A 14,603-nucleotide genomic window follows, 5' to 3' on the forward strand; every position below is an offset into this window, starting at 1 on the left:
AACCAAACGAGGAGGAGATTCAGCCTTCCTTTCTGCATTCCGACTGACTAGACCACACCGAGGATCAAGGACTACCGTGACTACTAAGGAGCTAATTCGTAGTTGGTGCTAAGCCGAGTAGAAAACCTGTAGGAAACATTCACTAAAGTTAAGCTTTATTGTAAACGTCGTCAATTACAAATCCGCTACGGAAGCGTTCGAAGTGGATGTTGTTATCGCCCATGATCTTATCAGCACGCGGCCAGTCGTTTACGTGAGCCGGGCCCAGTGTCGGCAGTGACAGTGCAGTGTGTGGCCAATGTTTTGTTATTTCTACATTCATTGTCAACATTGGTTAGGTGAGTCATTAAAAAAAAAAGAAAGAGAAGAGATAGAGAGAAAATGGATTAAAGGGGTCTAGATTCTACATCTAATCTAGTGAGATCTAAAACAGAGTATTTTTACTAACGTTACTAACCAACGTAAACAGAGACTTTTAATATCATGAGTCAATATTTTTGTACAATACAATATTTAGCAATACAATACACTCCTGAGTCATGTTATATAAAATGAACAATGTTATGTTATAACGAAATTCTGGTTTCTTTCAACAAAATAAATATTATATTAAGGCCACAACATTATCCTCTCTTTGTTTTTTATTGTTTGTTTGTTCGGTTATAACAAAATTTTGATATAGTCTAACGAAAGAAAACTGCCGGACCCCGAGGACTAAACAGGAGTTCACTCTAGTGCCCTAGAAAGTGGAGAACTGGGCCCTTCTGGATGCTATATTAATGCCATCAGGCATCAACACCATCAACATAGATCCAGATACATTTCATATTTGAAACCTGGGAATAAGTCTAAAAGTGTTTATTATTCTCTTAACATGTATGATTTCTTACTCATTCCCTTTATATGCCATAGTTTGGTTCTCAATTTCAAATCCCTTCTCACAGATTTGGTTTTCTAGGTGTCAGTTTCTTTCAAGTGATAGGCGTACACGTTTGCATTGCCTCAAAGTGAAACAAACAAACCGCAAACAAAACCCTGTTTGGCAAGCTTTTTTTTTTTTTTTACCATTTAAGTATATTCTATGATATCACAGGAAGAGATCAGAAATTAAAGGCCTATACTGTACCTCTTCTTGCACACATAGTGGTCAAATGAGCTCACCTAACCTTTTCCCTGTCGTGTCCATCACTGATATTAAATGTAAGAATCCGCCCTGTAATATTAACATTAAAGGAACTTTGATGCAAATATATACATGTTGAATTGTTTCAATTTGTCATGCCCTTTTTATCTGTAATGTGGTCAAATGAATGTGTAAATATGTGGCATATCTTTTTCAATTGTTTTTGTGCTATATTTTCTCCAAATGACTTCCAAGATACTCCCCAAAAGTGTTCCAAACCAAGATCTGCTTGTGACTTACTGTCAGCTGATTTGTTACTAGAATTGTTAGCAAAAATGTGAAGATCTCCTTTGTTTCTGTCTTTTTTTTTTTTGCTTTTTTTTTGCTTAAATTTATTTTATTTATTTATTTATTTTTTTGCTTTTCAGCTGATGTGGGGGGGGGGGGAAGGGGGAGAAGTAACAGCAGAAAATGACCTTTTTGGAGGGTCTAGGGCAATTACCCCGTGGGCAATTACCCCAAACCCTTCTTTTGACCCTAACCCTAATCCTATTAAATCCTGAACCTAAACCTAATCCTAATCCAAACTCTAACTCTAACCCTAAACCTAACTCTAAAACTTATCTTATACTCTAACCTTATCACTAACTGGTATTTAGCAGGTCGTGGGATAATTGCCCTTGTGGGGATAATTGCCCTGTTTTTTGTTAGTTTTTTTTTTTTTGCTTATTGTTGTTGTTGTTTGCTTGCTTGCTTGTCAGCCTATTTGGAGAATTGTCATTGGGTCACCCCCTTCAGCAAAAAGCTAGATGCGCCCTGCTGACTGATTTCCATGGGTTAATTGTTGGTGATACTTCGATATTAATACAGAGTATATGGGGGGGGGAGTAAAAGTATGAACATGTTTACTATCCTCTGCATCATTCTGAAGGCCCTAGATATATATATGTATGCTTGTATGTAGGTCAGATTTTATCGGAGAAAGTCCAAAGGCATCAGTGAGAGATTAGGCCAACTTCCTGAATGAAAACAGACAAGGCTAAAAGCAGGATGAGTTCTGAAGCAAACAATATATCGTGTACTCTGCTCAGGAAAGTCGGATCATATATTGGAATGCTATGTGCATGCAGTGGCAGGATGTACATTGTAACGTTATATAGATGATGACTGGCGGGGGAGGGAACATACCGAATGTTCCACCCGAAGGGTTTGAAATGCTACTGAGGGAGGTTATAAGTCCCGAGACGAAGTCGAGGGACTTATAGCCTCCCGAAATAGCATTTCAAACCCTGAGGGGGGAACGTTTGGTACATGTTCCCGACAACAAAAGTCATCATCTGTAAATATGGGTTAGTCAAATACGTCAACGTCAACCACCAAAGATCGTAGAGATCTGTAAGGCTCCTACGAACTTTGCAGCCACGGCCGCCATGTACCAGCAAAGCGTGCATGTGCAGCTAGCGCGCACTACGCACTACATATAACTCGCTCGCGCAGAGCCAAGTTCACTGTGCGCGCGATCCTACGCGTAGGCATTCTGTCATTTGTTACGTGGAAATGTTTTCCCATGGGAGAACATTACCAAGAATGTTCGCCCATGGGAGAACATAAACGAATGTACCTCCATCACGTGACTCTGTTTAACCAATCACTAACCAGTATTTGACTAACCCATTTAATATTGCATGATATCTACATGTATAAAGCCCATATGATTGCTGGTGTATGTAAACAACATGAAATGCACACTAGAAAGTGGCATTCACCACAGATGTTAGGCATATCACTTTGAGATGTGTTCCGGGTAGAAGCTCCTAGGGAAGCCCCCCCCCCCCCCCCCCCCCCAAAAAAAAAAAAAAAAAAAGGAGAAATGAAAGAAAATAATATAGAAAATAAACAAAATATTCTAAGATGGCATTTGAGATTTAAACATTTGAAACTTGCATTAAAAATTTAGCCAACAGCACTTCTTGGCAGAATAGTTGGATCTGAGGGTTTCCTTAATTATTTCTTCAGAATGCATTATAAATGTCTGTCCATTTGTGAGTATTAAATGACCATTCTGAATACATTGTATATGTCTAATGTTGCACTGACAGCAAAAAGGTTTGTGATACTTGAGGTATCATTAAAGGCCCTGTCATGCCTTTCTGGGTAAGCTAGCGGGCTTGTTGCAAGTAGGGATTTTCCAACACGCATGCAGGAGAATTTTCTATGAGTGGACAAGGATGTTGGCAAGCATGACCAAAACTTTTTCCGGGTGAGTCGCAGGGATTGCCCGCAGAGGTCCACACAGAACCACCAGTAGGAGGCCCGTAGCTGCCGCAAGTCACAGGCAGTTGACCCGCTTGAAGTACGTACAAGTTGCCCGTGGATCTATGCTTATGCGATAGGAAGCGCATGTTATCTGCAGGCATTCTACGAGCATAATACAGGTGTTTTACTGGCTAGGAACGGTGTCGAAACTGCCAATATCCATGTAGCTGGTCAGTTCTGCGGGCGTGAGGCGAGCCATACAAGCAAATTGCGTGCATGCTGAGGGTCAGTTATTGCCTCTCTGCTGGTTTGTCGAGAGTCGGCTGCTGCCAAGATAATGACATTTTATGGGAATTCTGCCATATATTCATCAAATTCCTTCAGAGAGATCCCTCCACCGAGTTGTCAGCCCTCACTCACCAGCCATACGCCTGACACGCAGGTCACATGGAATGCACGTATGTAGAACGTAAGTAGCACGGGTCCATGAGGTAACATGCACGCCAAACTCGCCCAAATCCTTGTCTGCCTGCAAAAATGGTCCTGCGTGCTGGAAAATCCCCACACTACACACAATAAGCCCTCGTAGCTTGCCCAGAAAGGTGTGACAGGGCCTAAACTTGGCTGCGGGTGAATAGGACTTGCATTCGTAACTCCGGGTAACTACGGGTGAGATATGTGCTACATGTAGGTACTGTCATGTGCGGGTCATCTGCGGGGACCTCCGGGTAGCAAAAATTGTTCTTCGCAAGTCACACACAAGGCTTGCCCGGAAAGGTGTGATGGGGCCTCAAGCTATAAGATCCTCATAAACCACGAGAGATGCTTCTGTTTTGATTTCTAGATGTTTGTGTACTATTTCAAGCATGGTATGTTTGAACCATTGCGAATCTACAACAGCAACAACAACAACAAATCAGTACTTGAAGACTCATTGCTTAACTGTTATTGAATTGTTGTTGTTTCTTATAAAATGTGAACAGATGCATCATGCTGAGAGTCTTCTTTTTCCACTGAGCTGCCAGTAGCTGACACCTGGTGGGGCTCCAGCTAAATAGATGAGCTCGCCTGTTACTGGGGTATTCCTCAGGAGCCATTCCCAGCCAAACGCCGCGGGGGCCAGCGGGCCGCAGTAATCCAAGATGGACATTGGTGTGGGTTACCACGGTAACCAGGTGGATGGGGTGAAGATCCTGCAGGCAGCCAACGACCTGCTCCTCTTCCGACGCCACGAGGAGGTCCTCCGCGTCTGCCGGTTGGGCTTGGACCCCAGCCAGGAAGTGATATTCCCCAACCTGGCCCCATGCAGTGGTCAGCGAGGCCAGGAGGACCAAGGGCAGAATGACCATGCAGATAGAAGGGGTCAGCACGTCCACAAACAGATTCACAAAGAAGCCATGAGGTAGGTTATCCAGGGTTATCAATCAATGCTTGTGCCTGTATCTACAGCTCGATGCTCAAGTTACCACCACAAGTTAAAAAGACATCTTTTGCCATTGCAGATGAAACAGAAACCCAGCTTAAGTGCTTCAAAATAGTTGTAAAATGTGAGATAGGGATAGAAATAACCAATGTAAAAAATGTTAATCAGTATAATCAATGTTAAGTATTGTTGAATATACAAAATATGAACAGTAGTTGTAATAAAATTGTTTCTAGAATACACCATCTACAGTTATGGTTTATTGAGAAAAATGGTCACATCCTGTATATTTTAAGCTTTATTGCAAAATGTTTATACTGTATGGTAGGATGTTTGTGATACACCTGACCTACACATTTGCATCAAATGTGATAACTCAAACATTTTTTAAATCACTGCTCCCAATTATAAACAGTACCTTTAAGACTATCAACTGAATAGTTCATATATCATGTAGCCAAAATTGATTTTTGAGTACTTCACTGAGTATTTTGGTTTCCCCAAGTATTCCAGGTAGTCATAAAGTTAGTAGTTGTCAGTATTGATTAAATGCTAGATGAGTTTTATCTTGTTCTGTGTGTGTGTTTTTTTAGGTTGTGTTTGTTTATTAGTTTTATCTTTCTTTGACAATGCAAAAATAATGGACTAAAAGCTGTCAGCATTTAACATATCCCACTGTGCACCATGCTGTATACGGTTTTGGTGTAAAAATAAAATTGTAGAAAATGCAATGAATGAAGTCTGATTTCTGTATTTGCCAAAGGTAATCTTTCTATTTAAATACTGATTTCAAGTTCATCTTTATTTTCTCATTTTTATTTCCTAATTCACAGCCATATAGGGATACTAGAAAGAGACAGTGGTAATCATTTGTATCATACTTCCATTTTTTTCTTACACTATTCAAAGAGGAAGCTGTGCTCTGCAATGTTTGTTACTGACAATGTGTGATGTGAGTGAAAGTGTTGTATCTCATTACCACAGGGAATACTTGGAATCTGTATGCATACTGGCCATGCAGGCCTACGCAGAATTAGATAGATGGGACCAAGTGCAGCCATTTCTCCTCTCTTGCTATGGGGAGATCTCCAAACTTCCTCCAAAGATAGTACTAATGTGGTAAGTATTGTGAATATATTACCTATATGACTATTTAAATTCCACTTCCATAGCATGTAATCAAAAATATTTAATACTTCAGTCTATCATAAGATGAGAACAGAGCTGCAGCCTTTTTACTTGGACTTTGCTGGATTGGTTAATTAAATGCATCACAAATGCAATTTACCTTAAAGGGGATGGCTAGTAACTGATCAGTGGGAATCAGTGGAAATGCTGGGAGATGATTGTTCCAATCCTTATGGGATTCATTCAAGAGTTCATTATATATCTATTGTTGTGTGAAAATGATTTGCTTCAGAACGGTCTCATATTCAAGTAATGTGCAGATTAATGCTCCGTCACTGACCAGGGACGCTAACCTGGAAGATTTAAATTGCACATTACTTGAATATGAGACCATTCTGAAGCAAATCATTTTCACACAACAATAGATATACAATGAACTCTTGAATGAATCCCATAAGGATTGGAACAATCATCTCCCAGCATTTCCACTGATTCCCACTGATCAGTTACTAGCCTTCCTCTTTAAAGGACAAGTTCTTGATAAGCATGTGGATTGAGAGAATGCAGCAATACTTGTAGAAGACCTCAGTGAAAGTTTGAGGAAAATCGAACAATCAGTTCAAAGGTAATGAATTTTTTAAGTTGCAGTGCCGCCATCACTGGATGAGAAGACTACTACAGCTTGTGATGTCACTTGTGTAGAACGTTATAAGAAATATTAAGAAAATTCAGCATTATTTCACTTTTCTCTCATAATAAAAGAGCACTTGACTTGCCTCTTTCAGAAGGCAGGAGGAATAATATTACTCTTAACATACATCAATCACAAGTCGAGGGTGTGTACTTTTTTCAAAAATTAATTTTGTGTGGAATTTTCCTTATATTTTCTGTATATCATGCTACGCATGTGACATCATAAACTGTAGTAGTCTTCTCATCCAGCAGTGACTACTTAGAAACTGTAAAGATTCATAAGTTTTGAACGGATTTTCAAATTTACTCTCAAGCTTTCACTGATGCATTCTACTGATATTGCAGCATTCACTCAATCCACATATGTATGAAGGTGATAACTTGTCCTTTGAGAAGAGGAGACAAAGCTGTAGAACCTATAATTATTAGAATGTTTGCTTTTGTCCAGGTTTCTTCTCTATGCAGGTAACAATTTTGACAAGTTACTGTATCATTAATATTTTAATGTATTTTTCACTGTGCCGTGAATTGTTTCATTTGTGGTATAATTACCATTGTACAGTAGTGAATTTTCCTTTGTAACAAAAATAAGAAGTCTTTCCGGCATCAGTGAGGAGATAATGATTACCGGTACTGTACAATTCACGTTGACACGTATTATGATGCCAACATATTTTACTGGGTTGCTGATGTTCAGATGAACATCAAGTTTCGAGCATCGGTCTGACTTTGCTGAAAATCTGACTGCTGTATCGCATTTTTGTGTGGGTGTTATTCCCTTGGATACCCTGCCTCTTGTGATCAAGATACAGCTTTCCCAAACTGGCCTTTTTGCTCTGATTATCCCCTCCACTCTCTTTTGCCTGCACAGTATCCTTCTCTTCAGCAAGGTGCGGAACTTTGCCGCCGCCGAGGCATTCTCGGCGCAGTGGCTGCGGGCACAGAACGGATGGTCCATGAATCAGTACTGCTCGGTCTTTGAACTGTACATCAAGCGGGTGTACCTCTCCCAGGGCCGATGGAGGCAGGCGCGGGAGTATGTGGAGGCCAACGACGTCCTCAGCCCCGACAGGAAGATGAGGTACCTCAAGTTTCTGACTGAGATGCAGCAGCAGCAACCAAAGAATGGGGCAGGGGATGGATCAGAGAAGTGCTCACGGCCAGGTGAGAATCCTGTTTCATTTACTTGTGTGTTTGGTTTAGTTTTGTTTTCTTGTGTTTTGGTTTTTTTTTTTAGTTGACCACTGAGGAAGCACTTAAAGACACTCAGTCGTGGCGAGTGGTTTGTGCGGCACGGAGACGAACGCAACACGCTGCCTCCCCCATTCTGTATCAAATGTAGTGACTACCGAATGAGAATAGTGCTGGCTCAATGGGTCAGCGAATTTACGGTAGGCTACAAGAGAGCTCCCTGTGCTTATCTCCTAACCCAAAATGGCTGTCCCAGCTAGCCACGAGAGCTTCCGAATGGACGCACACTCTCAGTGCTCATGCGCATGAAGAGAGGCCAAAAGAGCCACGCGTCTTCTGGCCTCTCTCCTCCAATTACCGCAGCTCGCGGTGACAATATTTGTGTATGATGCGTACACACACACGCACACACACACACACACACACACACGACGCAGCGTCTTCTGGCCTCTCTCCTCCAATCACCGCAGCTCGCGGTGACAATGTTTGTGTATGATGCGTACACACACACGCACACACACACACACTTGTCTCAGTGGTAGCATTGTCCCACACGTTTATGGATATAGCACCGAGTCTGGCATTGCGCAATTGCATGCACAAACTTCGGTCGTTCGGAGTTTACGTACCATTAGGGATGGCGATCGGCTGCCTTTAAAGGACAAGTTCACCTTCATTTACATGTGGATTGAGTGAATGCATCAATATTAGCAGTCACATCAGTGAACGTTTCGGGAAAATCTGACAATCCGTCCAAAAGTTACACATTTATACAAGTATCTGAGCAGGCACTGCAGGATGAGAAGACTGCTATAATGTATGATGTCCCATGCGTATAACGATATAAGAAAAATGTAAAGAGAATTTCACAAAATATTGTTGTACACATGTGACATGATAAACTGTAGTAGTCTTCTAATCCAGTAGTGACTGCGCAGAAACCTCAGAAATTCATAATTTTTGAAGGGATTGTCCGATTTTCCTCAAACTCTTGATGATGTTCTACTACTGTAAAAGTGGAAATTTTCGTGCATTTCGCGCAACCAGAAACTAGTGCGAAAATAAAAGCACGCGAATATTTTTACTTGCCATATGTTCCTATGCATGATGTCTTGATTCCGCGGAATTAAAAACACGTGAAACTCTTCTTACCCGGCCAAGCGCGAAAAATTAGTCGCACGAAAATATCCACTTTTACAATATATTGCTCAATTCACTCAATCCACATGTGTATGAAGGTGGACGTGTACTTGTCCTTTAATGCTTGTGAAGAAGGTATCTTGTTACCGACAGCTGCGAGCCCCCGTCTGATCATGACAGACTCAATGATGCAGATGAAGTGCCTTGCCAAGGGGTGCAACTATTGCTGCCAGCAGACTTGAACCAGAGACCTCATAACTTAGAGTCCAACATCTTATCCACTGAGCTTTAATTGTTCGTCAGTTGTATTCATGTTATGTGCCTTGAAGGTCTCCTTGTTTTCTTATTGCAACATCTAGTCATAGAGAAAACATGAACAAAGTCATTTGGGATATTTAATAAAAAATGTTTGCTCACACTGCTCCTCTCCAGTTGACTGCCCTCTTGGTAATAAGAGTCCATGGGAAATATTAATTAGTTCAAATCTCCATGTAAAACTTATCTTATCCACAGTGCATGTTGAGGTTGCTTTAATTACTTTTGCAGTAGGTCATTAGGAAGCTCCTGAGACCATGACTTGGTGCAAAGTGGTGTGAGCAAACATTCTTATCAAAAATGACTTTGTTCATGTCTTCTACATGATCAGATGTTGTGGCGAGGTGGCTCAGTCGGCAATGTATCTGCTTTTCAAGCATATGGCTCGGGCTCAGGCACAGGTTCGAACCTGAGTGAGTCTTAATGAGCAGCGTTGTATGTCATCATGTTGTTCCCTATAGTAGTGGCAAAACATTATGTCCCTGAGATTGGACATAAAATGGAGTTTCTGTGTGTGAAAGAGTCACCAGCCACTCACGAAGAAGATCCCACTTCATTCATTCGAAGAGCAGGGTGCACAACCAGACAAAGTATTCCGCCCCAAGTGCTCACAATTGGACCCCATGAAAGACCAGCTAGTGCAGCTGAATGTGTGCTATCCAGCCATCTTGTGAGATGGAAAATGAAAAACAAACAAACAAACAAAAAAGACAAGCAAAGTTCAGCATGTGGTTGTGACTAATGTCAATCACTGCTTCATGAAAACATCATGGGAAACTCTGAAATTCCATGACATTCTCTTTATATTATGTTGGTTACAATTTGGATAAAATGTCTCCCAGTCTGTTCTTATGACTTTGCTGCATTAATCAGAGCCAACTTCTGCATGGTGTGGAATTGCATCTCAAATTGTCATGTAAACAGGGCAAGGAGATCAGACACCTGTGCCTGGCTGGTTAGACTTGTCACAAGGCTTTTAACATTTGTTGTTTTGCCAATGATAAATTCACTTGTGGATTGTTTCATTGTGTTTGTAAAACACCTCAATGCAGAGGTTAGGTGTTTGTGAATGAGCAAGGGATGATGTTATTCCTGGCATCAGTATCCTAATTGCAGTAAACTCTGCTTTAGGTCTGGCTAGTTTAAGCTCGTAATCTATTTCCTGAGTGCCTCTAGTAAATCCACAGCTCATATCACAGATTTAGAGCTGTTGTCTGCAGCTATAGGTCTAAATCAGAACTTGGATGTGCTTTTAGTTTGGCTAGCTGTAATGATGGACTTGTTTCTCTGATGAACATGATTATGCAAATGCTTTGCTGGAGGTAGGTAGGAAATGCATAATTTTGAATACTCTTATTACCTCCGCCAAGGAAGGAGGTTATGTTTTCATTAGCGTTTGTTTGTTTGTCTGTGTGCAATATAACTAAAAAAGTTGTGAATAGATTTGAATGAAACTTACAGTAAAGATTGAGAATGACACAAGGAACAGCTGATTACATTTAGGTAGTGATCCGGGAATTTTTTCAATATTTTGGCAGGTTGGGTCAATGAACTTGGGAGTTTAGGCTGCGTATTTTTTAGGTTTACATACATGCACTAGAGTGCGTTCTTTGCCCGGGCAAGGTGCCGCACTGCTGGAAGCTGATGACGTAACACAAGGCTTCTGTGTTAGGAAATTTGGCGATTTTCAGCATGCATATGTATGAGTGGAAATCACTGATCTCATTTGGAGAACAAGATCAGTGGTGGAAATGAGCCGCTTGGTGGAAGTCTGCGCTCTCAGAGTGCTTCTCTAATTTATTGATTTTTTATTCATCAATCATTCTCATATTATATTTTATTCATCTTCTTATCTAGTAATTTATTTTCATTTTGATTCCATTCCTCTCTTTCCCCCACAGGGAACATCTTGTTGAGTCTGTTCCAAAAGCTTCGTTCTTTCTTTGTGTCCCACCTGAGTCCGACGGCCGCCAACGGCTTGCACCGCATCCAGAACCTTGCGATCATCAGCGTCTTCCTTTACCTGCTTTTGTTTAGATCAAATACGAGTGAGTGGCCAATAGCATCACAAGCATGCCTACCATTGTCAATAGGATGCAAATGCCGACTCCATCAACATCCAGTATACAATTCATGTGTCTTTGAAATTAGAAGCCTGTCTATTAATTCGTATACGTGCATGCATACACTTGGTTGCTCCTTGCTAATCCTATTTGTCTATAATAACTTATTTTGTTCAGCACATTTTCTAAAAAGTTGAGCCTGTGAACTGGAGGTGTATTTGTCATTATCAATACAAAATACTTTGAAAAAAATAGATATCAAGAGCCTCTGAAATTAGTCTTCAGGAATTCCCCTCCCCCTCCCCCCCCCCCCAAAAAAAAAAAAAAAAAGAAGAAAGGAAGTAACAAAAACAAATGATAAATAGATGAAAAAAGAAATGAAAAATTGACAAGAGAAAGGGAATTAGTAAAACTAATGTAGAATGTAACAGAAGAATTCACAAAGAGTAAGTTAACAATCCACTTATGTGTAACATTGCCACAGTCCAACCTAAGGGCCATTGTTTTACAATAGGGATGTGGGAAATTTTGTATTCACTATTCATCAACAATATTAGTTTCAGTACTTGTGCCAAATGACACGCTGAGCAAGCCCGGAAAAAATGGCAATTAGATAATTAAAGGTAGTATGGATTATAGTATGTGAGCGATATACACATGTGCAAAGTACTAACTCCTAGTCATGGGCTAATGAAAATAATGGATTACAAGCCAGTTACCTTAGTAACTATCCAGAATTGAGCTTATGATGACCTTGAATTGAAATTGCATTTATAGAAGAGAACATAATAACATTTTGTTAAGTGTGAAATGTGTCAATCACTAGTTACATGGTTGTACGTAGAGCAAATTTATGGTGAAAATACGTGTGTTTGCACTTTCTTAGGAAAGAGATAATACACCTTATTGTCTTTTTGCAATTATAGGACGATAAGATAGATAAAAAATGAGAAACCCACTTCAGTATTTCTTTTGTGTTATGTAGTGGCCTCAGCATATCTGCAGGATTTGATGTTTCATGTCTTATTTTGTTGGCAGGTATTCCCACTGGTGCTTCCCATGCATCCGCGGTGTGGACAAGCGTGATCGGCGTGTGGCGATCGTTGTTCTCCCCGTTCCACGTGATGGTCCAGCAGGCGTAGAAAGGATGATGAACTATGAAAAAAATGTTTAAAAAGGAGGGGAAAAAAAAACAACTAAAGTACTCACCTCCAAAGCATACTTTGTAGAAGCATCATTAGTGCGTACTGCACAAGAACCCCCCCCCCCCCCCCGTTTCTTCTGCCCCCTTTGTACTAGTAATGCCATAGAGTGTGATGCTTGTACATAGTGGACTACAACGAAAGTTACGTCAATAGTTTTATATGCTACAGATGTGACGTGCATATGTCATAGATTTGTTGACCTCTCCTATGGAAACTGGATGGTACTTTGAGAGATCATACGACCGGAGCATTGCATTTGAAGAAAGAGTCTTTATATATTTTTGTGGGGGGTTTCTCCTTCATGCGGATGAAAGAAAAACTGACGCAAAAAAAAAGAAAGTTGTTGAAAAGTTTTAAGAGCTTTAAGCAAGCCAAGGACAGTGTGTGTTGCTGTAACAAAAGTACTTTCTGTAAAATCTGAGCTATAAAGAAAAGAGCATATTTTTCTGCAAGATCCAAAATTTCATGTGAGACAATGACCATAAATTATATTAAATGATTGCTACTCTAAAATAATGTGTACATAGAATTGTAGGCAGTGAAGTCAACTCAGCTGCCGTATATGCATCGGCCAGTCAACAGGTGCAAACGGATCCGTTGCCATGGACAACAGTAGCAGCTGCAAGCTGGATTTCTTAGGGAGACAATGATTTGGTCTCTGACACCACAGCTTGGAACATTGAGAGGAAATGCAAATCAGCCTTTGTGAAATCAATCCGGATTCAATTCTAAGGAATCGCATGATTGGGTTTTTTTTTTTTCTTCTTCTTCCTTTTTTTTGCTTTAAAAAAACAAAAAACAAAAAGCCAGAAGTTGCCATTGTACTGAGGTAAATTCCCATACTGGAACCTGGTCTGTCTTTGTTCCTGACTAGCGCATGGTGGCTCAGTTTGGCACATGTCTGGCATATGTTGTATACTTGATCTATTGCTTATGGTAATCAGTACATTGTGTGTTAGGTCAGAAGGCAACATGAAAGAGCGTGAAATCCTCTGTGGAGGCCACAATATTGAGCATTTGGACTCTGGATATCATTTCGAAATTTTTTTTGTGGTTCTTTTATGACTATGGTGGTCCAATATTACTTTATTTCTCAAGAACGAGAGGACCATAGACATTGGGCTGAATTGTAGTGTGAATTTAGGCAGTGGTTGAAATTTGTGACATGTACCATGTTGTTGAACGTCAGAGTCATTTGCCAGCTTTGGCCAGATTGCACAAAAGAAGGTTAACTCGAATGCTTTGTTGAAATCCATGGGTCTGCCACATTTTAGTTATGAGAATATGCCGCCGTTATCCATGGTCACAGAGAGCAGAAAATATTGTTCATTTATTGTGGGTAAGTCAGCGAACCTCACGTATGTAGAGTTTTTCTGTGTAATGTTGATATCCGCGCTAAACAACATCCAGGTGTCCTATTTCTGTTGACACTTGATTGTGTTTTGTCTGCTCTTGTGGTCTGACTTTTGATTGAATGGTATGCAGGTGCTGCGTACGTATGTGTGTATGTGTGTGTGTTCTAGTGTTTTATTGCTGCAAAAGCAAGTTTGAAGCATGTGCAGTTTTCCTCTAGCATTTCACACACCCGCATTACATTTGCACAAACTAAACAGTGCAATGGCATTTCTGGTTGCTCCTCATGGCAAACGAGTGATTGCAATTTAGTCACAACAAGCCATCATCATTTCCTGATGAGGAATATGATGGCAGTAAAACCTTCATGTTTGATTTTATATGATCAGCCAGTAGTGCATCCAGTGTGAGGGTATCAGTTTTTGGTAGCGCTGGATAGAATCTTGATGTTAATATGAACATTAGCAACTCTTGGTAACTGTCACTCATAAAAAAAAACAAAAAAACAAACAGTGCTGACTCTTCATTTTTGCTGTAGATGATGGTAGGAAAAATTGACTTTTGTGATTCCTTGCCCACCTATGTAAAAACTGTGCTGGTTCTCATCTCAATTGATTCAAGGATTTGTTCATGTAGAATGTGCTATATATGATACACTCATGCTGCGAATTGAGTTGGAATGAGTTATGCTCAGGGTTTGCATGTTAGCAATC

The 14,603-nt window shown here is 40.4% G+C and overlaps 1 protein-coding gene across 1 annotated transcript; it reads left to right on the forward strand.

Moving 5' to 3' along the window:
* Positions 1–275: 275 nt before the first annotated feature.
* On the forward strand, positions 276–12,590 carry LOC139717299 (peroxisome assembly protein 26-like). The gene is made up of 6 exons (XM_071628789.1): positions 276–338; positions 4,363–4,781; positions 5,787–5,921; positions 7,495–7,787; positions 11,171–11,317; positions 12,371–12,590. The coding sequence occupies exons 2-6, from the start codon at positions 4,522–4,524 to the stop codon at positions 12,472–12,474; spliced, it is 939 nt and encodes a 312-aa protein (XP_071484890.1). The 5' UTR covers positions 276–338; positions 4,363–4,521; the 3' UTR covers positions 12,475–12,590.
* The last annotated feature ends 2,013 nt before the right edge of the window (positions 12,591–14,603 follow it).

Source organism: Diadema antillarum, unplaced genomic scaffold, assembly GCF_040938485.1.
Source record: "Diadema antillarum isolate AM-2024a unplaced genomic scaffold, OU_Dant_1.0 scf00000074, whole genome shotgun sequence".
Lineage (NCBI taxonomy): Eukaryota > Metazoa > Echinodermata > Echinoidea > Diadematoida > Diadematidae > Diadema > Diadema antillarum.

Coding starts and splice junctions, on each gene's coding strand:
- LOC139717299 (XM_071628789.1), top strand. CDS start 4,522: ATGGACATTGGTGTGGGTTACCACGGTAACCAGGTGGATGGGGTGAAG. Junction 7,788..11,170: donor AGAGAAGTGCTCACGGCCAG/GTGAGAATCCTG, acceptor TTTCCCCCACAG/GGAACATCTTGTTGAGTCTG. Junction 11,318..12,370: donor TTTGTTTAGATCAAATACGA/GTGAGTGGCCAA, acceptor TTTTGTTGGCAG/GTATTCCCACTGGTGCTTCC.